The 24,926-nt window shown below is 42.9% G+C and overlaps 1 protein-coding gene across 4 annotated transcripts; it reads right to left on the reverse strand.

Moving 5' to 3' along the window:
- Window positions 1–226: 226 nt before the first annotated feature.
- elf2b (E74-like factor 2b (ets domain transcription factor)) lies at window positions 227–17,933 on the reverse strand. Of its 4 annotated transcripts, none has more exons than XM_083938839.1 (10): window positions 17,608–17,933; window positions 11,478–11,620; window positions 11,113–11,365; window positions 5,401–5,514; window positions 4,395–4,577; window positions 3,862–3,948; window positions 3,565–3,757; window positions 3,067–3,480; window positions 2,788–2,947; window positions 227–2,356 (listed from the first exon to the last, which is right to left on the reverse strand). In XM_083938839.1, exons 2-10 carry the CDS (start codon window positions 11,550–11,552, stop codon window positions 1,751–1,753), a joined length of 2,085 nt encoding a protein of 694 aa, XP_083794965.1. In that variant the 5' UTR covers window positions 11,553–11,620; window positions 17,608–17,933; the 3' UTR covers window positions 227–1,750. The 4 variants fall into 4 exon arrangements, with proteins under 4 accessions (XP_083794965.1, XP_083794963.1, XP_083794964.1 ...); XM_083938837.1 differs by having other exon boundaries at window positions 3,565–3,760; XM_083938838.1 differs by lacking the exon at window positions 17,608–17,933 and adding an exon at window positions 14,968–15,236 and having other exon boundaries at window positions 3,565–3,760.
- Window positions 17,934–24,926: the final 6,993 nt, after the last annotated feature.

Here is a 24,926-nt window from a genome sequence, read left to right on the forward strand (position 1 = left end):
TATATGTAGAAAGTGCAGCTGGACATTAGGCATGTTAACATGTTTTAATAGACAACCAAAATTAACCTGAACTTAATATATAGCATGATCATAATATGGGACCTTTAAACAACTAAATCACATATGGAAGCAAGCCAAATTAAGTAAAAATCACACACACACATGCAGCAGTGTAAAATCTTCATAAAACAATGGACACAAGAACTGTCAGGTTTCAAATGTCTTTTTATAGTTCAGTAAAATCTACTTTAATACACTTTGAAACAAGAGTACAACAAAATAGAATATACTTCAAATGTTGAATATACAAAGTTCAGTCTGAACACACATCTGTTCTCTCCATCTTCCCTCTTCAGATAAAAAATAATGAGATCTAGGGGCGGGGCCAGAAAGGCAGTGAAAAACAAAACAAAAAAGTATGCTTACAAATTGACCCTCTGTTTTAAGTAAAGTGACCTGGGACCCACAGTGGTTTGAGATTTTTTTTGCAGACATATTTGCATAAACATGGGATTTTCAATGCCTCTCGAGAGTTAAAATCATTTTTTGCAGTTAATTCTTGCTCTTTGAGTTTACATACATTCCTATTTCTTTTTTTGCCCCCTCAAGACGTGGCAGCATGCATCGGCTCTGAGTCACGCCTCTTTGCATCTCCGTGCAGTCAGACTGTGTGGGGTTGTGAGTAGAGCAAACATTTGTCAAAAAAAAGAAAAGAAAAAAAGAAATGACAGACAAGATCCTTTAGTCCGATAAGTCTGAAATGCAAGCCTACAGATGTTCCTAGACGCTGGAGGGACAGTGCAGGGCACTCTGGCCACCATGTCGCTGTTTCCATCTGTATGAGTGTTTAACAGCCTCATAGTGACAGAGGAACTAATAACAATACAAATTTCATTCCTCCTACTTTCAATAATACTGTGCTTGGTACAAGGTATCAAAACACCGAAACAAAAGTCAGCGTACTGTTCAGACGATACATGAAAAAGAAAGTTAAAATTAAAATCTAAGGTTGTTCTGTAAACTGTATATAGTAGATATATATATATTTATATAAATATGTACATACATGACCGTTGTCTGTCTGACCGTCGTTCCTTCTCAGAGCTCCTCGCGGATCCACTTTCTCTGTCTTTCTCTCGCGCTTTTAGCGCTCACATAGCACCACCCACACTCCCCTGCACAGTGATATACGTACAAAATCAAAAGAAGTCGCTGGTTTTCAATATGATCTGTAGAGGCAAAATAAGAAACAAAAGGTCTCTACAAAAGCTTCATTACACCCCAGACTGTGCTTATTTTATTGGAAAATTCACAGTTTGGTGTGTTGAAATTATTTGCCTTGTCTTGTAGTGTTTCACCCCCCCCCCCACCCCCATTTCCTTTTCAAGGTTTTTTCCTTTTCCCCACTCAACTTAAGTCAGTGATGGCGATCCATTTGGAAAGCTATGAATTGTAGTGTTCGAGGTTGGTCCCTTCACCTTTCCCGACAAGTCCCTTTAGAGTCTGTGTATCCCTATGTTGTGGAGTACAGTTTGAACTCTGCACGACACTCGGAGAGGTTTCAGTGTGGTTCTGAGGACTGGCTTGGATCAATTCAAGTTCTAGTAACAACAGGGAAGATGTGAAGACGGGTTCAGGACTAAAAACAGGCCTTCAGGAGTCTTTAAAGTCTCACAGACTGCTGCTGGTTATTACAAGAGTAGAAATGACGCCGGACATATACAAACGAACCCATTGAAACGTGTGCACTTCAACACTCTGGCTCCTCAGTCTTAATCGTCACGCCGGGTGTTTCCAGTTTTAACACTGCATCCACAGCCTCTGATTGGACTTTCTGGACAGATCTGGGGCTAACCTGGTTCTGCTGGACTGCCACCGGCACCTGCACAGTTTGGACCTGGACTCCTGCCGCCTTCAGCTTCTCCAATGTGACTCCTCCAGTTGCTGACGTTCCTATCATCAACTCTGAACCGTTAATGATGCCGCTTATGATCCGAGGATGTGCAGTCACCGCCTGATTGGCTGTTGATACCGTTACTACGCCCGCTCCGCTACCCGGCTGCGACACCACCAGGGTCTGTGGTTGGCTATGCGTTGGCACAGTGAGTCTCATCACTTGCGTTCCCGGGGTGACGTTGACGGGCGCCAGGGTTCGCACCGTCAGGGGGCTACCGAGGAGGCTGATGCCTGCATGGGAGCCCCCGATACTGGGCTTGCTCGAGCCTGTGGAGGCCTGCAGGTGACACTGAGCTAACTGGTGGGCTGGGATTGTGATGATCTTGGCAAGCTGGACGGTGATCTTGTCTCCGTTCTCTGCTGTGGCTGGGACCATGGTGGGGATGGTCTGGATCACAACCTATACAAAAAAAACACATACATTTAAAAAAGATTTACATGCTTTAATGTTCAGAAAACTCATTATTTTTCTCATCCTGTCTGTCTGAATATATCTGTATTCAAAAAGCCCAGTCTGCTCTGATTGGTCAGCGTTTCCAGGTTTTCTCATCTGCTCTCTCTGCACCATTATTGCAACCAGGGAACGACTGTAACGGCACTTTCTGCCCATGGTATAGTATAGTTTTGACATCACAACTGTACAGAAGTCCTGGCGTCTCGTTTTAAGACAGTGTTTTGATACGTTAACAGTATTTATATAGCACCTCAACCTGGGTTAAAAAAAACATGAAAAGTCATGGAAATCTCACTTTTTACAGTATTGGAACTTCAGATACCCTGCTGTGATCTGCAAAAATGCTTGTCAGTGAATGAGTGTCCACATACACGCACCTTCTGTTGCGAGTTGCTGTTACCAGAAGTGTTGGTGAGGAGCGTGGTGTGGCCAGCGGCCCCTGTTGTTCCTGTGGGCTGCTGCACAGCAACAGTGGAGATCTTCTGACCTAGTGATGTTGTCATGACTACAGGCACCTGCATTGCCACCCGCACCGTCCTGTAAACGTGAAGAAAGAAAATATGTAATTTACTTATGGATGGGAAAGATGGCATTAGCGCTGTTAACGTGAGAAAAGCTTTTAACTGGAGGGCCTCGTCTCTCTGCAGGAGTCTAACCTGGGCCCGGCGGCGGTAGAGACGATGGCCGTGTGGGACTGCTGGGTCTGACTCCTGTCTGATGCTCCTGAAACAGACACTATAGTGGGCATCCCTGTCACCATCCCTGCACCACCTCCCGGCATGTTCTTGCTGCCTGTGGCAACCGTAGCATGGACCACGTTGGCCCTGTTCCCGCCTCGCAGGATGTTGGGCTTCTTGGAGGATGACAGCTGGGTCGCCTGCAGCAGCATGTCAGACGGAGGCGACACACGCTCGTAGGATATGGTCTCAGAGTCCATCAGATCATCAGGGGAGGGCATGTCTGCCTTGTCGTCGTCGTCGATGATGACTATGTTTTTGGGCATCTCTTTGAACTGGTAAACCAGCCGCTGACCCTCTACTTTGGCGAGAATGCCGCGCTGGTAGTAATATCTGAGGAAAAAAGGATCGTCAGGAGTTACAGTGCCGCTTTCTAAAAACACAAATATGAAACACACACGCACACAGGCTGCTCACCTGAGGGCCCGTCCCATGGTCTCATAGTTCATGTCTGGCTTGTTCTTGTGTTTGCCCCACAGCTTGGACACAGCCTTTGAGTCGACCAGTTTGAAGATGCCCTTCTCCCTCTGGGTCCACTTGATGTACCTGGGACAGGTGTTCTTGTCCTGGAGGAGGTCCAACAGGAACTCCCATAGGTAGGTGGTGCTGCCTGCTGGAAGTCAAGAAAATTGAATGTACTGCTAAATAGTAAGCCACGTGTATCAGTGCTTCACCCATTATTATGTATACATCCAGTAACATTAGAACTGTTACCTTTCCCTTCTCTTGGTTTCTTCTTGATGCCGAGGTCCAGTGAACCGTTAGAAAGAGCTGACTGGTGCGTCTTTGGCTTCCGTCCAGCTATAACAAGGAAAGATTTTAAATGAGACTTTCTTCAGACTTCATTTGCTTTAGTCATTGACTTGTGAGGTTGAATTTACACCAGTTTACAACAGTGAGGTTCTACCACTAGATGGTGCTCTTGGATTAACCCAATAGCTTCAATTAACAGTGTTATGGGGTTTGAGGTTTGTGGTCTGGCTTTAGAGGTAAGGTTAATCACAGAGCTACCAGTTGTTTTCTGTTCTGATTCACCAAACACAGTTTTGCCTTTTTCCAAAGATCAACTCCCCACACTCCACAACATGGGGCTGATAGTGGGTCTACAACTGTGTGAAAGAAAGTTTTTGACCATTTTTGTATGCTTTTCCACAGTTGGAAAAGCATACAAAATGGACTGGATACTGGAGGACTCACTTTACAAAGTAATTCTGTATTGACACAAACAAAAATGACTTTCTGTCTACCTCTCCTCTTCCTGACAGGCTCGTGGCCTGGTTCTGGTTCTTCAAGCAGGGACACCATCTCCTCGTCTTCGTCATCGCAGCACTCCTCGGTCGATATCTCCACTTCTGTCTCTGTGATCATGTCAGGACGCATGGCAGCGTGAAGGAAGTCTGGCGTCACTATGCAAGGTGAGATAAAAGCTTCTGGAAGGAAGAATTAGAGGGAAGAGTAAGTGATTTGAAGCTGCATCATCACTGTTACATTAAAGCTTGAGGCCAAAAGCTCCCTGTGTGAAAGGTAATGTTTAAAAACTAGTAATAAAAAGGTTGAGAAAAAAGATCCACAGACTCCCTATGGTTTTCTGTAGAGGCTGTGAAACCTGCAGAAAACTCTGTTTTGGAGCTTTCAGAAATATTTAAGCTGTTATATATTATTCACTGCATGTTCAAACTACAGCAGAGATAACGGACCAACCACGTTTGGTATTTAACAAGCCCCCACCACAGCGACTTCCTGGTTGATCCTGTGGAGTGTCCAATTGTGAACAAATTCAGTGAACAATTTGTCAACGGGCCGTTTTCACAGCATCATTGAATCTGTTTAAGACGTGTTACTAAAAAACATTCTAGTCTGTATGTTTAGGTCATATCTCCATGACAACACTGAGGGGGGTGGATTTTTTGTACCAGGCTAGTTTTTTTTCTATTGGAGGTTAAAGTTTATGAATAATTAGTGGCGTGCATCTTGAGTGAAAGCTTGCGGCTAGCCCTCACTTCTCCTTGGAGGTAAACGGCAGCTAGATGGACGCACCCCCCCCCCCCCCCCCCCCCAACGTTACACAAATGCCCTTTTTTGGTAAGTGGATGCTGCGTCAATTTTTTTATACAGTCTATGGTATTTAACTACACTCCACCATACAGATGAATACAATAATGTTTAGGTGATTATGAAACATTACAAATATCGGTTTTAAGAGTAACAGTTTCCGAATTGTGTTTTGGGGTATAAATAATGAGTGTGCGTTACCTGGGCTACGGCCTTCTCTGAGGCTGGAAGGTGAATCCATGCGAAGCAGAGCCTCTGCAGCCTCAATGGTCTTGTCAGAACAGTGGACACTGGTGCCATGGACAGAAGCCTCCACTGAAACACATGCACAGAATCAATTAGCAAATCATTTAGAAATAATAAGTTACTAATTGAGCCCAGCGGAGCCTATCTTTCCAAAATACATGAGTTAGACTTTAATAATTGCCACGGCTCAATTATATGCTCACATATTAATGGTTAACTTAAAATGTATGCTTATGCAGCATGCAAAATGCAACTCTTTGGCGCCCCCTAGTGAAATCACAAATTGCCAAAATGATATGTCAATTTCAGAAAACACATTCAGTTTGAGTTCAGTCCAGGTACAGTATGACTCGATGTCAAGTACAACCATAGCAGTAGGAAATGTCCTCATGATCTTGCCTATTTGTACATGTTAAACTAGTTATAATAACAGTTTTTACTGTTGTTTTAAGTTCCAAAATCCCGGGACTGGCTCAGGAACCTGAGAAGTGACATAGCAAATGTCCTTGTTTACTATGTGAAAAATGCTGTTTAAATTTCAAAAAATGGGATTCAGCCTGGAGGAAATGGCAAGTGGCCCCATCTGGGACCCTGAGAAGGAACCCTGGGTACCTGCTGTCGGTGTCAATCACTGGTGGGAAACAAGATCCTGTTACACCCTGCCCTGTCCATGTTTGGCTATCTCACTGAGGCAACAGCCACAGCATAGGGGAGAGAAATGGGCTATCTTTAGAGTGCCTACTCATTCAATCCCTCTCATAAACACACAGGACATAGTCATCACAGCAGAGACCCTATAGCTCACTGAGCTGCCCTTGAAACCAGGCAGCTGGGCTCTAATAAGACACCAAAAGGTGTGAGGTCAGAGGGCTGCAGCTTGGCTTGACCTAAATAACCACATATAGACACTTTGGCCATTTCTAGCCTGTCAAAAATGTTAGGATTTCGATGTATAATTCATTATTGAATAGTAAAAAAGAACAAAAATGTGTAACAAGTATGCACCCTGTGTGGGTAGCCTACATAAAAGCGTTAGAATATTTTTACAATTTAGAAAAAATTATATCATGAACCTTTACTACTATGTAACGGCGCCAAGAACAGAAGGAAGTCCGACAAAAAGTAGTGCTGCCTCTGATGACTTCCGTGTTTACAGTCCTCAGCCTTTCCCTCCAGTTCTCTTCGAAGAAGCTCACAAATCCTCTTGTCACTCAACAGCCGCCTCGCCTTCTATTGGCTCATTCTCCATAAACAGTCCGCCCCGGTGAAATCTGATTGGACTACTGCTGAGTTCTAAGCCAGCGCGCACCCTATTGGACTAACGGGCACGTCAATCAACAACACACCACACCCTCTCCGTACACAATGCTTCCGCCATCGAAGTGGGACAAAAATACTTTTAAATGTGCGGAAAAAAACGGAAGAGGAAACGTTTTCACAATACAAAGCTTTTTTACAGAAGGTGTTAAACCCCGAATAAAATCAAACAATAAGTGTGTTGGCAGGTCAGTGTGGCCGACGGCAGCAGCCGTACTAACCAACTACCGTCAGGGGAAGAAAGCGAGTGAGCCAGGCCATCCACGCTTCAACCAGCCTGCACAACACGAGAGCGGAAACCACGGCTCAGAACCTAAAGCCAGAAATGTCTGAAGTGACCACATTACACCTAACGTGGAGAAAAACACAATACCGATCATAACCTTTCTGGGGCTAATGGACTTTGTTAAGAAAATGCGCTAAGACTGTTATATTGACACAAACGGGACTAACTTAAGACGATCACATTAAAATACTCCCGCACACGCCAGTCAGAATAATACCAGAGGAAATATCTGATGGTGTGTGTCAAATGTATGTCAGTAAAAATAAACCCACATGTCCTTCCGACTCAGACAGCGTGGCAAAGACGTAGGAAAGACAACATCTTTGCACTTCCTGGTTGTGCAGAGCCGACGTGCAGACCGTTATTCTAACTCGCGCTGCAGCGGGAACGAGCTGCTCCAACATGCAAAACACACTCCGTGCAGACAACGATCCGTTTGTGCAGACTGGCAAGCCCCGCGGAAGTTTTTCACCTCTTAAACCGGGTCCGGTAAACCGTGGAGCAACGCCATGCAGGTTGCTACCAAGGTGATCACTTCCTGATTGCCCTCCATTACTTCACCACACTACTCCGCGGACGGAGGCGCAGCGGTCGAGCTTCAAAACAACCCGCACGTTAAAGTTAGTTCCCGCACCGAGGTTATAAGTACATGGATATACATTACCGGCTCGGATGAGTAGATCGAGCTGGTTTGCGTGCCCCTCATGCTGTGAAGTCGCCATGTTTTCCCCTTGCTGCAGATTCACATTGACTTCTCACTGAATTGTATAGGAAGCAACTAGCTGAAATCACTCCGCCACTGAGGGGAAATCTCCTCGAATTCAACGAGACACACTACGGCGGCAGAAGGGTATCCCTCCGCAGCCGACACAGGAAATCCTTCCTTCCATCGCCCTCCCTGACTCACTTGCGTAGTGACTACGTCAGATGAAGCTGTACTGTGATAGCCGCTTTTTAAATAGACTCAGTTGACCAAAATATGTATTATTACAGAACAAAGTTGCAGTTTGCACAACGAATTGACTGATGAGAAAAGTCAACTTCAAGAACCCACTTAAAATAAACTAAAAATAATCATGAATTTTGTTGTTTTTCAATTGATTTAACTAGGGTTTTGTACAACCAAATGCACTCCAACAAATTCATTAATTAAACTATTACAGTATCAATCCCACAATTGAAAAAGTTTCTTTTGCATTACTTGCCTATAAGCAATATACTGTATATTATGGAAGGTGACGTTTAAAGAATGTTAATTAAACATCAAACAGATTTTAACCTCCCAAGCCTCGAGTTCAAAGCCCATGTGCATTCACAGAGATCAAATGTATGTGGATGACGTTTCTATCACACTGCCGCCAATACCAGAAGAAAACAAAGGTTCAACGGTGGAGAAGAAGAAGGACGATTTACACAAAAACGGCAGCGTCTTACCGGAGAGACAACAAGACTAAGGAAATTCTGTCTGTAAGGACTGACCCCAAACTCGTCAGACATTTCCAGGAACGAGTCGGTTGTTTAGGACCAAAATTACCAACTGGTTCTGTTGACATGGTGTAATCCACATCATGCCGTCCCTCCTGCACTCTCTACCAAGGCATGACCCCTCCTCTAAACCAAACAGAGTATTTCCAATAAGTCAGAACGCATCTGACACAGACAAACTCCTGTTGTGTGTGAAAGAGAAACTATGTCCCGACCTAATTCTCCTGACACAGTCTGGGGGTTCAATTGTGAAATCGGTTTATGAGACACAATGTAATGAGGTATACAAAAAGACAACAATTGTGTATTTATAGTGGGCCATTTTAAAATCTCAGGGGTGGTAACCAGTACTATTGCACTGTGAATTTTATAAATGAATCACTGTATCATTCTGCTTGAGACGGCACATTTTATATTCGGAACCAGGCTTAAAAATACAACTATATACTGTGCTTACATACCCTAATGTACTTGTTTTTTTAAGCTGCCTGAATAGGGAGTGATGTAAAAACATTTCCCAGTGATTAAGACACATTTTTGATCCTGGTAGCAGATTTATGTGTGACTTGAGTTTAGAGATGTAATTTGCATGAACTCATCTTTTATTAGTTTCATATACTTTTGACCCAGTCTGTGAATCTGTTTCATATTTATGAACACTGCACTGGACTGGACACTAGTCACTAATAATAAGGGATTACAGGATGATTAGAGAGTTAATACTGGATACCTTCACTGCTCATGAAATAGTTACTGTCCAAGAAATACCCACAAGGTGGCAGTGTGTGAACACAGAGGCCTGTAACCCTCACAGCCTACTTTACTAGACCACATCACACTGATGCTGGCAGCAGAATCATCTGACAAATACGCCACATTTCAGCACAACCGCAACAAACAGAAGCAACGCTTTGTAAGCTTGGATCTATGTAACCAACAAGTGGACATTGACTCTAGAGTCATGTTAACAAAACCTTTATGACGTGCTCTAACCTCTGTAATAGACCAGAAAAAAACATTTGAAAAATCCACTGCCTGTATTAATTGAGTTGCTGCTCTGACTGACAGCTCCGGCCCTGGCACCAGCTGTAATCTCTGTAAATGCATAAATCTAAAAAAGTGTAATTCCAGCGCAAAATCATCCCATGGTCTTTTTCGGCAATGACATACATCAAATAAGCCATCGAGACAGTTTTTTTGGTGTATGAACGATTCATGGAGAAATCCAGGAGAGTCCCTAACAGCCGGATGTGGCTAACACAGATTAGCCCGGAGCATTACGATGAAGGCATTAGAACGTCTCTTTTAACCACTAACACTGCTCAAAATCACAGCAAACCTCTGCATTAGCATGAGAAGAGTCCCTACAAATAAAACAAAGCATCAATGGGCTTTGGTAATTGACTTGAATGAACTTTACTATGAGAGGAGCTGGTACCGGAGCCAGTAGGTAAGTCTTTGAAAACACTTTTAATAAACTCCTGGTTCACTTCACTAACTACGTTGTTGGTGCTTCATTTTATGTGTAGGGACTCTTATCATGCTACTGCAGAGGTTTGCTATTATTTTGAGCAGTGTTAGTGGTTAAAAAAGACATTTAATGCCTTCACCATACTGCCCTGAGCTAATCAGTGTTAGCCACGTCTGGCTGTTAGCTAGCTGTTTCTCCGGTAATAGTTGTTACACCAAAAAAACGGTCTCGGTGGCTTATTTGATGTACGCAACTGCAGAAAAAGAAAATGATTTTGCGCCGGACTTACACTTTAACAATGTGTGACTGTGAACCGTGGCACAGCTCTTTGTGGTAAGCTTAACCCATCAGTCTGTTGGTTAAAGCAAAATTGGAGTCATAAAAACTGACCCCCGACTGACTATTCTACAGCAGGTAAAAATCCTCTTATTCTTATTCTAATAACATAAAACCTCAGTGACAACAGACGAAATGGGAAGTATTTACAAGCACTGGTAACAGGATAAAGAAACGAAACATGAGTCAAATTTCTCAGCACCTCAGATGAAAGGACAAATCAGGTTACTTACTAACCAGGGTTTCACAGTCTGATTTTTTCCAACCTACAGCACCAAAAGAAAAGCTATGAGTAAACAATAAAGGTATAATATGTAACAAGTATTGCTTACTGTTAGTAAACACAAAGCAGTTGAAGTCAGCCCCTCCTCTCATCCCCAGCTTGCGCTCAACAGTAACAGACCAAAAAGACATACTGCCTTGTGCTTTGTGCATCAGTATCTTACGCTGAGGAGGAGGGGCGTTATAAAGTAGGGTTTGGGAACCAGAGGGCTACTCACCCTGTATGCTGTTATTGGCTCGAGCTTAGACACCATCATGGGCTAAGCCTACACCTAGAAACGTCCCTGTCCCTCTCTAAATACCAAGTACACGCAAAATCCAGGCAGAGGACAGGCTCTCTGCAGGCGTAGACACCACCACACACTTCCAGTGGATCATAAATGATGATTGAGCGGGATTAAATTTGCATTAATTCATTGTTTTTTTAGTATAATGTATTTTATACCTTTAACTCCACATTCGGATAAATACTGGAATAAATGTGTCTCACCTGCCTCCCCTTCTGTCTCCACCTCCTGCTCATCGCCTACTTCCTGCATCAGGTAAGCCTCATCACCATACACGAACACCTGGGCTGAGTAGCCTTGCTCATCGACCAGGCTGGCACCAGGTACCTCCTCAACTATGACTGCTGGATAGTCCTCAGCCTCATCTCTGTCCTGTACCTCTTCAAAGGCCTCTTCTGCTTCACACTCGCCCTCAGCCTCTCCTTCAAACTCCAGGTCCACCTCACACTCTCCCTCCTGCAGGGGAAAGGGATCGGGAGATGAGCAAAGAAATAAGTATGAGAAAAAAAAGGCAGGATTCTGTTGTGAGCTACAGTTGCGGTGTTACTCTTGCCTGTGTCTGACCCACCTGCTGGGGGTCCTCTTCAGCTGTGACATACTCCACCACCGTCCCACCAGTGTCGACCAGCACCACTGAGGCCATAACTCATGCTCCTCAGCAGTCAAAGCCAGTGATTAGCCACAGCCCTTCTGTCTGGTGAACAGAGGCCCCTGGAGAGAAAGGACACACTTGGTAAACAACTTTGTTTAACACAATAAAGTATGTGATGCATATTTTTTGTCAAAAGTGAGTTTTATGGTGATGATGACAGAAGTTTCCCTAAGTTAGCCTTGTGGTGTAACACTGCGAAGAAGGAAGTGTGAGAGGCTCATGCTTGTGACAGCGCAAGATGCAAACATGAATGGTGTCCTCCTTGGCTGAGCTAAACATTGTCTTGCTCAGGAGAGCTAACAGTACTGCACTATTAGTTAGAATATTATTGCTGCTACAGCTCAGCCTCGGCATGAGTCCTTGGGCAAGACAGTGAAACCCAAAGTGTGAAATGAGAATGTGCCTCTGAATGGTTAGATTAGATGAGCAGACGGTACTTTGTATGGCAGCCTCTGCCATCAGAGCATGAATATGTGTGGGAATGTGGCAAGTACTGTTATAGCACCTTGAGTGGTCGGAAAACTAAAGTTGTGCTTCATAAATGGCCATTAGGAGGTTCAGGAGATTTCCTGAACGGCCGGTCCATCACGGGACAAACCGGCCGGCGGTCATATTTAAATGTATGATGTCAGTTACAGTTTAGTTTGTTTTAGTTTAGATAGTTTATTTCGAATATGTGAAAAAAATAAATTAACATACATTAATGGGCATATCAAACATTACAGTCATGGACGTGTTAAAACAGGTGATGGTAGAGCCCTCAGCTGCGACATTGGCTGGCCCGGGTTTCGCATCCATAAACAGGGCAAAATGGAGCTCTGGGCCTTGCACAGTAACCCCGTCATGAAGGTCAAACAACTTCCACTTTGATGGTGAGGCAAAGAGCCAGTTCCAAAAATCAAAGGTGTTTGCATCTCGGGTCAAGCGCAGAAGCCACTGGTGCTGCACACAAAAAAAACTTGAGTGCCGCCACACGCTTTCATGAAAGGCCACTCCATCCCAAAGTCCCGAGCCAAATGTTTGTACCAGTACATCCCTGTTTTGGGGTGAACTATACCTTTAACAGCCAGAGTGATTCTTTATAAATAAATAAAAAATCTGTCCTGACTGCAGACCTTATGACAGAGATCTCTTGTAAATCTCTCTTAAATCTCTTTCCTTCTAGCTTTGATCTGCAGGAAGTTCCTGTCTGCTATTACAGGAAGATATGCACAGACAGGAAGCCAAGTCAGTTCCTTAAACATGCACACAGTGTCCAGTGGAAGATCTAGGCCGGTCAGACTGGAGCCATGGAAACAGTTGCTAAGAACCACAGGGCCCTCAGTCGCTCTTCTGCGCTGCTCTGCGGGGCGGCAACAGGATATAGGACAAACGCAGGAGCATGGAGAGGCAGTCCCATACTAACTTCATGACGCTGATGCTCCACCTACTCCGCCTTTACTCTACCTTTACAGGGCAGACTTGACCACGGCCCTACTGGGATATAGATTATAAAAGGATACATTTAGTCTTGCTTGTCCAAATGCAAGTGTTATGTCAGAATAACACACAAGTCTTATATTTTACTTAATACTGGGACTAACTTCCTCTACCCTTTAATACAACCAGCCAAATCAACATTTGCCAGCTGGAAATGAAAAGTCTGCTTTCCTCTAACGCTGGCTACTATTGAGTACCCTTGTTTTGAAAATGACTAAGAATTTCAATGGTGAACCCATAGTGAACCGGCCACAAACTGCAAATGTACTGTGACACTTTATTTCCATCAACAGGGTCCCAAACAGAATAAAGTCTATTCTCCTCATCCACCACAGAACACCTCCCCACTTGTACTGCTAAGGCAGGCCACCCTCTGCTTAAAGAAAATCCGAAACTAAATTTTCCTCCAGTGCAAAAAGTAATGACACATTTGAAAATAACCAGAACACAATGTAAAATCCATAGATCCATGATCCAGGGCATTTCTAATTTTGTACAAGCCTAACTAACCATACAACGTCCTCTCACATGGTGTGTATGACGACTGTGTCCGTTAGTCTAACCGCTGTATAATGGATGAGCCATGCTGCACTGGTGTTCCCTCTGCTACTGAGAGCAACATTCTATCAGCTCGGATGGAAATCCTCTGTTTAATTATTCAACAGTAAAGACCATACACTCATCTACAGAGCTGCATGTTTGGTTTCGGAGGTGCAAGGTTAATTCAGGTTTGCAGTTTGCATGCGGGGGTATTGTTAAATAACCATGTGACGTGTCCACAGATCTCTGAGAAGGGCATCCCACTGGGACGTACTGCTGCAGAGTCCCACCAGATCAGGACTGACTAGTTTAATTTTCTGATGGTGAAGTGAATTAACTTCCTCCAATCTCCATTTCTTCTCATCCCTCCATACTAAACTTTGTTTGACTATTTCATACTTTGCCTATTACATTTGGCTTTTTCCCCTCTGGCACAAAAACAGGCTAACCAGTCTACATGTGCTGTACTGTGCCGTTATTTCACTGTTACGCTCATGGAAGAGTTGGAGATTGTGACACTGTGGGTTTTGTAATCTATCTAGCCCATCTATAGTCATTACAAACAAGTCATTTCATTAGAAAGTTAGGTAGAGTTTGAGTTACAGGGAGGGTCAAAGTGCAGAGTCCTGTATGTGGTGCTACTGCCTTTATATCTTCACTTGGTCAACAAAATGATCTGGCACGATGACAGGATACGCCAGTATGGCAATAACCTCTCATGTCATTTTCACTTACTTAGATATTGTGAACACCCATCTATGGTAGAAAAATAGACCCTCCAATATATATGAAAATATGAAACATGAAAATATGGGATATGAAATATGCAAACTGCAGGCAGAGTTTTAAAAAATGGGTCAATCACATGCGTGCGACACACAAAAAAATCAAACCCACACACACAAGATCTGTTAGGAGTTGAGTCTCTCAAGCCAGACTTTCAGGTTAAATTAAAACCAGTATTACAGGACCTCCTGGACAACTGCAAACACGTGGCTGCCTTGTCTCTTCTGAGCTCAAGAAGCTGCATTATAATCATAACAACAAACTATTTTATTCAGAAACCACCAGCCAATACCTGACACTTTACAGGGAAAAGGATAAATCATTTTAAAAAGGTCAAAGCGACCGTTTACCTCCTCACAGTTAGCCAGTAGTCATGTTGGTATCCCAGAGACTGAAATTTATTTCTGCTGCAGTAAAAGTCATGGATAAGAGCTACAGCTACAGCTCCCTGTAAATACTTCAAATTCAGTTCACTTTAACCCTTGATTACCAAGGTGGAAACACACGAGTTGAGTAGTTATTTCACAAATGTTGAGTCGGTAGCAGACTCAAGGCCTTACAAAATACAGCAGAGTCATCCTGAAGAACAGTCCAAACTTGCCTTGCCACAGAAAAGTTGATGTGAGTCACAATGCGGGCTTGCATCTTTGCTTGGCTGCTGTTTTAAAATCCACAAAGTGACGAGGAGAATGAAAGAATGAGAGTGCTGCTTTTCGTGTCGACGTAAGAGAGAGCAACAGGACTTTTCCTGCACCTTCCCCTCTCTCTGCCTGTCTCCGGTTCTCTCCCGCACCTCCTCTCTGCCCAACATCCATCCGTACATCCATCTGGCCGTCCATCACCTCTCTCTGCTTGCATGCTCTGCCTGTTCCCTGCGTGGAAGGATCCTCTCAGAGCGAGTCAGCACTTCTGAGACCCTACCCTGAGCTCAGATCACATGACAAGGGTGGAACACACACACACACAGTCACATGATCCTTCAACAACAGAGCTTTTGTTCCAAGAAACTGGGGCTGCTGTTAAAGATACAACGCCCTGCCTTGTGCCCTGCCCTGCCCTCCACACAAACACACACACACACACGCACGCACACAAGCACGCACACACGCACACACGCATGCACACACACACGCACAGCGAGTGTGTCCTCAGGATTAACTTGACATCCACTAAACCCATACACATCATGTATATACAGAAAAGTTCCACCATAATTCAGTTGTATATAAATGATATTTAGTGTTACAGCGTCTGGTGTGGATATACAATTGAAACTGTCACAGTTTGTTCTATTATTCAGATTTGTCTTGCCTAGGGAGGGAGGGAGGGCTGGGGGAAAGTCGGCAGATTGTGTTATTATAACTGTACTCCCAGATAACACAAAAAATGTACTAGATTATGTCTTCAGCCTTGGCATGGAAATGAGCAAATGTGTCAAAATGTGCCTTTAACTCGGCATCACTACTTTAATTATGAATTGAGCCTTTTAGGCCTTTATCATTGTCATTGTAAATTACAGAGCTGATCTTTTTATTTCATCAAGAATTTCTGCAGACATTCCAGTGGAAAACAGCGGGATGCAGCCCTGGATGCCCAAATAAAGACATGAAGCATGGGAATGAATACAATGAGTTATGTGGATTTACATATAATAGTGATTTTTAGTCCAAAAATGACCATCAGACTGCCGACGATTGCATTCACTTCTACACACACACACACACACACTAGAAGCCTCCCACTGTAACATGCAGCAAAGATTCATCAATTAGTGAATTAGTCATCAACTATAACATTTATCGCAAACTACTTTGAGTCCATTTTAAAAGGAGAAAATGTCAAATCCTCTGATTTCAGCTTCTTAATTCATTTCTGGTTTCTTTCCTCAAAAAGACATTGGAGGACATTATATTGGGCTTTGGGAAACACTTATCAGCATTTGTCACCATTGATCAACGAGGAAAGCAATCGTTAGACGAGCCCTGACTTAACTGATGTTAGCACCCCCCTCATCATCGATCCATCTCTGTGGTACCAATCCCTGCACTCAGTGTCTGGGTGTAGTCTTCTCTGGACATGCCTCTCATGATTTAGCCCTGTTACAGGACATTCAGCAGAAACCTTCAGACGACTGTAGGGATATACCACTGAACAAAAGGCAGGATGGTCAATCATTTACCAGCACAAAGCACAGACACTTCAGTACAGCTCACACTGGACACATAGGCTGCGAACTAAACAACACACACAAACACGCACACACGCGCGCACACACACACACACACACACACACACACACACACACACACACACACACACACACACACACACACACACACACACACACACACACACACACACACACACACACACACACACACACACACACACACACTAAAGTTATCTACAGAGAACAATATAGGTACAGAGGTAGGTGAAGTGCTGAGGAAACTATAAGGGGAAACAATTCAACTTTTTATTTTGCGTTTTAAACAGTTGCTTAGTTGCTTGATTGTGTTTAGCTGCATTTTGATGCAGTCTAAATGATTAGCAGTTAAAACAAGATTTATTTTTACTTCAAATATTCCAAATTGCACTTTCAAAACAAACCAGATCCCGTGAATGTGAAGAAGTAGCATTGGGAGAGAAGTGAATCCCTAAATATGTTGTTATGTATTCGAGAAAGCTACTCACAAAGTGTCACCGTGTTGACAGCATCAATGGCCTACTTTACCACATCACACTGCACGGTTACAATAACATGCACTCACTTGCTCTCCTACAAAGCAAATATAGTTTCAGCGTGTCGCCACCGAGCTCGTCTTCTTGTGGTAACACCTCTGATACACAGGCGGTGAGAGGAGACTCGGAATCAAAGTGATTCAAGATCACACAGCTTCTCACCAACAGTTGAATATGAATGGGCATGAGAGGAATGATGTCAGGCATGCACGGCGACTCACAGGAGGGATTCACTGTAGCTGTACCTTGGCTCTTCGCTAACATTACCAATGAATTGTTAGCAAGCTCTCGCATCATTTCCATACAGTTTTCTTTGACACAAGTATGCCGAGCTGCTCAGTTAATGTTGCGACGCCTCTTGAGAACAGGTCGCGCACACAACAGAAACATGAACTTGGCTAACGTTAGCTGGCTACGTTAGCATTGGGAAGAACAAGCTGTCAGAAAAGAAACACAACAAACCATGTGGCTAAATGTCAGCTCAGCTCAGTTCACTCACCGTGAGATGCTTCTCCCCGCTGCCGGGCTGGTAACCAAGTTAGTTTACAGGCGGCAACTTGACGTTAGCCGTCCGGCTAATGAGGGTCTGCCGTGTGTGACATCCAGAAACATCTCCTCCTGTCCGGAGGCTCGCTCCGCTCTGGTCCCGCTGCTGCTGCTGCTGTCGACTGTCAGGCTGAGCAGTCTGCTGCTGACGGTAACACGAGCTAACCTCACAAGTTAGCGGTAAAGCGAGCTGTTTGTCTTCGTGAGCCTCCACACAGACGGGTGCGAACACCTCGGTGCCCCGGTGTCTCATGCGGGGCAGTGGACGGGCGGGCTGCGGCTCTGCTAACGTTAATGGAGACTGTTGTCAGTTTACTCTCAGCTTGTTCTGGAGTTACACGTGTGACGTCACGGCGTGCAATCCACAATAACAATAATCATCAGAGCGTGTGCCTTTGTATCTTATTAAGTACCTAAGTACTCATCATCATTTAAAGTGTATTGTTTATTGAAAGTCTTTACAAACATTCCTATCTTTGTCAAGTACGATGCCATAGTGTTCTATGTTTGTGCTATATTTGTTAAAAATGTGCAAATAAAGGAAAAAAATAATAATAATCCGAGCTAAATAATAATAATAATAATTAGACTGAACTCACCCATTCGTTTGATTGTTTTACTATTAAGTTTTGAAACATGCTAAATCCCATCAGTTGTCAATAAAGTATTTATTTCCTCGCCTCTTTTTGCCTTAGGTAATAGTCACAAGTTATTAAAAAAAACCGAAAATCTAATATCCATAAGCCTAGACAAATAATCAAATAACAGCTATTGGTCTCCACCAAGCTGGTGCACTGACATTCACGTTATCACAGTGTGTTACCATGTGGATTCATATATTGAAAGGGGAACTGCGCCAATTTTCCAATACATTCCTGTGGTCTAAGACAGTCTCGAAATATGAACAGCCCTCTCCCAAATCCAGAAATGAAAGCTCAAATGAGTGATGTCACTAGGTATAAAGAGTGGAGCTGCTCCATAGACAATGGATTGTGAAATATGTTACAGATAACAGTGAGATCAACAGGGGTATGAGTATATAGAGAGATTTTTTCATGCCTGACAACACTTCAATAGAATAAAGCTCATTTGAGTATAAAAAAATAAAAGTGTCCATTCATGGAGCAGCTCTGCACTTTATACATCACAAGTTTGAGACTTCACAAATATTGACTGAACTTTCCTGAAACATGAAAATAACAGATGATGATTTTTAAAGTCCCCCTCCACTCTTCTTGTTCCTACAGTTGGATGTTTGAGCTTCACTGTACAAAAAGATGTATGAGCAGAGTGTGACATGAGAAAGCTAGAGAGAGCAACGTTTCTCTGTACTCATTGACAATCTGATTTTAAAGGATGGGCCTAAGAGCATGGTTTGTGACATCAAAACTAGTTTGAAGGCCAACCCTGTTTCAATATTCAACTTATACAAGTGTGATGTAGACACCAAGCCCCCACCACAGCGACTTCCTGGTTGATCCATTAAGGAAGTGCCAAAAACTGCAGTTTTCTGAGTGTCCACTAGGAGTATTTTGTACAACAGAGCAGTTTCTCACTGACCCCCGTTTTCACAGCATAATTAAACCTGTTTAAGGCCTGGTACAAAGAAACATTCTAGTCTGCATGTTTAGGTCATATCTCCATGACAACACTGAGGGGGGGGAATTTTTTGTACCAGGCCCTCACTTCTCTTCTGAGGTATATTTCAGCCTGATGGAGGTATCTCCCTCCCCCCAACGTCACATACATGCCCTTTTTTGGTCAGAGGAAATGAGACAAAGTCAAAGTCTGACAAGATGGCGTCTCCCGTAGGCGAGGACGATAGGATCAAGTTGAAAGAACGGACCCCGACGGAGATGCTACATCCATTTTTTATACGGTGCATATATGGTGCATACACACTTGTGTACATCTTGTGTCCAGCAGGAAAAACTTTAAAAATCAACAAAATGCATACTTTGTTTTGTGAAAAAAAACATCAGACAGACATTATTGTTCCAAGCAGACTATTTGCATATACTGTATGTCTTAAAACATGTCCAGCGTGATATTTGATGTGTTATTTCCCTTTAACACACAAATAACTTAATTCACAGCAAGTTAAATAGTTTATACATCACTTTATTTAAAGTATCCTCGTGAGCACATTCTCATGAAAACAGGGACATCATAATAAACTACATTAAAATAGCTATATTAACTATTTAATGAATTGATATAATATATAGTTAATATATGATCATTTATGCAGTGAGTCTACATAAATATACAATTCTTACAACTCTCAACTGTTGAATATAATCATCAAAGTGAAAGGGTACAAAATCCATTATATTACTTAGAACCTGTATATCATTTATCAACAATAACGCTAAAATAGAAAAAAGATACACACCAAAATAAACATATACTATTGATCGAAGGAATCAGCTTTAAAAAGAAAATATCAGCATTGGTGCAATATTTTCAACTGGTATTTCTGTCATGTTTTCTTCTAGGAATGCATCACTTTCAAGTTAACAACATGATAAAAGTATAATGGCCTTAAAACACACAAGATTGTCATGTCTGCATCTAAGTTTGTCCTTTGACAAAAGTGACAAAATATGATATGAGTGGGGAAATTAACGTATGCTCTTAATGAACACATATGGGTGTACCCCCACTTAAAACTCGTTGTGCAGTTTATAATGTTGATAGGCTGATTAGGCAATCTCTATGGAAATCAGTCTATCACAACATTACATTAACAACAGACCCCTTCCACCGCCTACTACAACAGGAACAAATACAAAGGAACTGCTGTTCCATTCAACTGGTGATGAAAAGCTTTGCAACAGTGGCACCTAGTGGACAAACGACACCACAGGAATCATTTCACAAATGGGAATGAAGATTAATCAGAAACAGATGGGAACATTAAAAAAAAACTCTGACATTTCACAAAGGAGACATTAACTAGGTAAACCAGCAGCTTGTGCTCCTCGTGTTGTTTTCACTGGTCGTCCTGGCTCCGTTGACAGATAGATTGTGGAAGGCACACTGTCTGTCGTGTCATGACCGGGTCGTGACCACCACCATAGTCTCTGTGGCTGAAACAAAAAAGCACAAAACAAGCTTATATGGTAGAAATCGATACGTTGAGTGAACATGACGCTGTCATTTTGCAACATACATATCCTAGAGTTTTGAATAAGTAGAATGGACATGGGCAGCAGGACTTAAAGGTTCCATATTGTGCTCATTTTCAGGTTCATGCTTGCATTTCTACTAGAACATGTTTACCTGCTCAAATGTTCAAAAACACATTATTTCTCTCATACTGTCACAATTCACCCTCTGTCTGAAACTCTCTGTTTTAGAAAAGATAATGTAGTAATGGTGTAAGAGTCACCTTGGCCTCTAAAATGTGGCAATCTGAGAATAATACCTGTCCTGAAGATGTCCATTCTACTGTCTCTAGCTCTACACAGACAGCTGTGCTTAGAGCTGTGCTGCTTTTACCTTCTTAACTGTACTATTACATCACTGAGCAGCTTTTTACAGTCCAGATAGACACCCTTGGCTCTGTGGATATAGGCAGAAATACATGTGATGAGAGCCAAAAACAGACTCAGATTATATCCTTTTAAAATTGTTTGTTTTATTATGGCCATCATCTGTTCCTCAGAGGTGGGCAGTGACTCTGTCGCCACTCGTTTGAAATTGAAATGCATCAATCCATGTCTGCCTTTACTTCAGCGACAGTTTCTTATAGCAGGAAAAAACGCACAAGTGGAACTAACATCACTAACAATGACTCAGATCCATTCAGGTGTATCTCTAAGCCGTGTCATGGGCCAGCATGTACAATACAAGAACCCTTACACTGGCACACCTGAATGGAATGAAGTCACTAGTGTTATGTTAAAGCTTTATTGCCACTTAATTGCAATTCCACATTATTTTTAACCATATCTGTTTATTATAGCATCGATATGGAAGTTGCAAACTTAATCTCGTTGAACTTTTACAGTGACAATAAGGATATTGTGTTCTATTCTAGCTACACCAGTCAGTAAAGATTTAACAAAGATGTATGGTGTCCATCTAGCATCTGAAATTGACACTTTTCTGCCCACTGTGCCCACACAAGGATTTTTGATTTGCGAATACTTTGTCTATTTGGCAAAAAATAAAAATAAAATGATATCTGAGGGCAGCCTTTCCTCACCCTGTACTTACCTTGGTCAATTATATATCATTAAGTATTATATATGCAGTATATCGTCTAACAGTTCGACACAAGCTGAAATGTTGGGTGTAATTTAAAAAGTAATGTGTTTTTATTAATGTTTTCTATTATGCAGCATGGTAGATAATGCTAAAGTAGGTATGGGGTGTTTAAAGCTTGTGATGGGCAGTTCATGCAGTTTGTTCTTACCTTGTCCTTCCACCAGTGACACTTCCTCCTTGATATCATGCGTTATATCCACAGCTTCCTCACTGGCCAGTTGCACTCCCAAAGCTGTAGGTGGAGCCACTTCCTCAGCTGCTGATGGAGCAGAGTGGCAGGAGTGGCATTGCTTGGCCTCATGTGCTGGAGCCTCTGATGGAGCTTCTGGTGCAGCAGCTGACAGGACCTCCAGGTCTGACCCAGAGGAGGCTGCTGCCAGCTGAGTCGTGTCCACAACTGCCGCAGCTTCGCTGTGTGTCGCCGCAGCTTCAACTGTCTCCTCTGCTGATGCTTCAGGTGCTGCTTCCTCCACTGATGTCTCAGCAGCAGGTGTCGTCTCACCTGGTGATGTCTCATCCACTGAAGCGGCTTCAGCAGCAGTGGTGTCCTCCTCTGCTGGTGTAGCTTCCTCGGCAGGAGCAGCATCTTCAGGCGAGGCCTCTGTGAGGGAGGCAGCCTCCTCTGGAGCAGCTACAGTCTGATCTTCAGATTCAACCTCACCCACCTCCTTCACTGTCTGGGCTGAAGTTGTAGGTTCCTCAGACAGAGGCGCAGGCACCTCCTCCTCTTCCTCCTCCTCTGCTGCAGCTGCAGGAGCAGATGTCTCCTCCTCTTCAGCAGCTGGAGCTTCTGGAGCTTCTGCACCAGCCTCTGCAGACATCAGCTCCTCCTCGTTCACCACAACAGCCACCTCTTCAATTGTTTCTTTAGCTACCACCTCTGTGGTTGCTTCCAGGACTTCTGGCTCTGACACCTCCAGTGTGAAGTCCAAACCTTTTCCATCACCCTCTATTTTATGGACAGCTTTCACCAGACTTGTCTCAGCGACAGAAGCTGCCGCAATCTCAACTGTGGAGCCGGCCAACATCTTCACAGCTGTGACCATATCTGGAATAGACTCTGAAGGACAGAAGGAGGACAGGAAGTAGTGGCTGAGGGTGATTACAGTAAAGAATATAAGTTCACACATTGCAAAAGCTCTTCAATATTAAAATATTATTGATTAAAATAATTTTGATTGCAGTAAACACTATAAGCCATGGCTATTGTATGATTGTATGACTGAAATTGGATTGTTGCACTATATTATAGGATGTTTAATCTTTGACTGTGTATTTTAGTGCTGAAACTATTTCAGGTGGTAAACCAATTCGTCAAACTATCACAAAAAAATAATCAGCAATCATTTTAATAAGTTTAAGTTAATTAATCAAACAAAAATACCAAATATTTACTCATTCCAGCTTTGCAGATGTAAAGATTTGCTGCTTGTATGGGTTTTGAATGATTACAAATGGAATATCTTTGAAGTTTTTGAAGACGTCACACTGGACTCTGGGAACTTGAACATTTGGTTTCAACAAGAACATTTTTACATGTTCTAATGTTAAAACAAATATTATTTTTTTTCTCATACTGTCCGTCTGAATATACCTGAATGTAGTGCCTGTCTCTTTAAGAGCCCCTCTTGAAAAATCCCATTCTGCTCTGATAGGACAGCATATCTAGGTCTTCTGCCTCTGCACTCTTGGCAGTGCTGTTATTGCAGCCGGGGAATGACTAACCGCATTGTCGCAGCACTTTCTACCTTAATGTAGTATAGTTGTGACATCACATGCATATAGAAGTCCTGACGGCTCGTTTAAAGACACCGTTTCTGAATACGACTGTGTGTGTTTCTCTGTGGATTAAGCTTTAGAATAAAAAAAAGACACGGAACCTTTAATTGGTCAAAAAGTGATTTGCAGATTAACCAATAATGAAATTAATCTGTTGCAGACTAAGATAATTGGCCTTATGTGGAACTAGGATTACACCTCATGTAAACTGTGAGCACAAGGCATGCGCCATGTGCCGTGCTCTGCCTTTTTGTGTAAATTCCACTTACCTTGAGCAGGTGTCTATCACTGCACGGTCTACAGTCACCACAGGTTCAGGGGATACTCTACAGGGGGACTACCTGCCCACTTCATGCTCCATCTCGAAAAACTGCACTTGAAAAATCAGTTGGCTTCTTATGTTGAGTGCTTAATCTCAAGACATAACCAGTCAGTTAACCTGGTGAGCCACAGGGGCACCCTAAAACAAGCATTGTAATCTAGGATTAGTCTTAACCTGACTGTGACTGCTTCAAACTGCACTCCAAATCAAAGGTTCATAGAAATCTGTGTTTTGAAAATCAAATCTCAAGGAAATTTTAGGAAGGAAAACTGTTAAAACTGCATGCATATGGTCGAGTGCTTGCAGAAGTCCCCCCCTCCCCCAGCTTGTTGAACAGGACCTGCCACCTCCATCTGACGGTTGCTTACCCAGCGCTGCCTGAGGGTCCCTTCGATTCGCCCCTTCCTACTGTACAACATAATGAATATTTATGCAGAATACATTAGAGACTTGTTACTGTAGGTAGATTTTGATACCTTGCGTTTTATGTCGTTACGCACAAAACAGTCTGTGATTGCATATGGATAAGTAAGACTAAACTAGAAAAGAGAGATGCTTGTAATAAAGGGCTATATAGATTATACAATTGATTAACTTAATAGTGCTTTGCCCGTCTTTACAAAAACACATCAGCAATAACTGAGAAGACAGGGTTGAGGGCAAAAACAGAACTTATAAATTGTGGTCTTTCATCTTAAAGTGTAATTCCGGGGTAAAATCATCCCATGATCTTTTTCTACAGTTACATCAGATAAGCCATGGAGACAGTTTTTGTGTATAAACCATTAACGGAGAAATCCGGTAGAGTCGCTAACAGTCCGACGTGGCTGACACTGATAAGCTCGGGGCAGTACGGTGAAGGCATTAATACAGCTAAAACTGCTCAAAATAACACC

The sequence above is a fragment of the Echiichthys vipera genome, assembly GCF_963691815.1.
Source record: "Echiichthys vipera genome assembly, chromosome: 2".
In the NCBI taxonomy this organism is placed as follows: domain Eukaryota; kingdom Metazoa; phylum Chordata; class Actinopteri; order Perciformes; family Trachinidae; genus Echiichthys; species Echiichthys vipera.

Coding starts and splice junctions, on each gene's coding strand:
- elf2b (XM_083938837.1), bottom strand. CDS start 11,552: ATGGCCTCAGTGGTGCTGGTCGACACTGGTGGGACGGTGGTGGAGTAT. Junction 11,366..11,477: donor CTGAAGAGGACCCCCAGCAG/GTGGGTCAGACA, acceptor TTTCCCCTGCAG/GAGGGAGAGTGTGAGGTGGA. Junction 4,578..5,400: donor CAGAGAAGGCCGTAGCCCAG/GTAACGCACACT, acceptor TCTTCCTTCCAG/AAGCTTTTATCTCACCTTGC.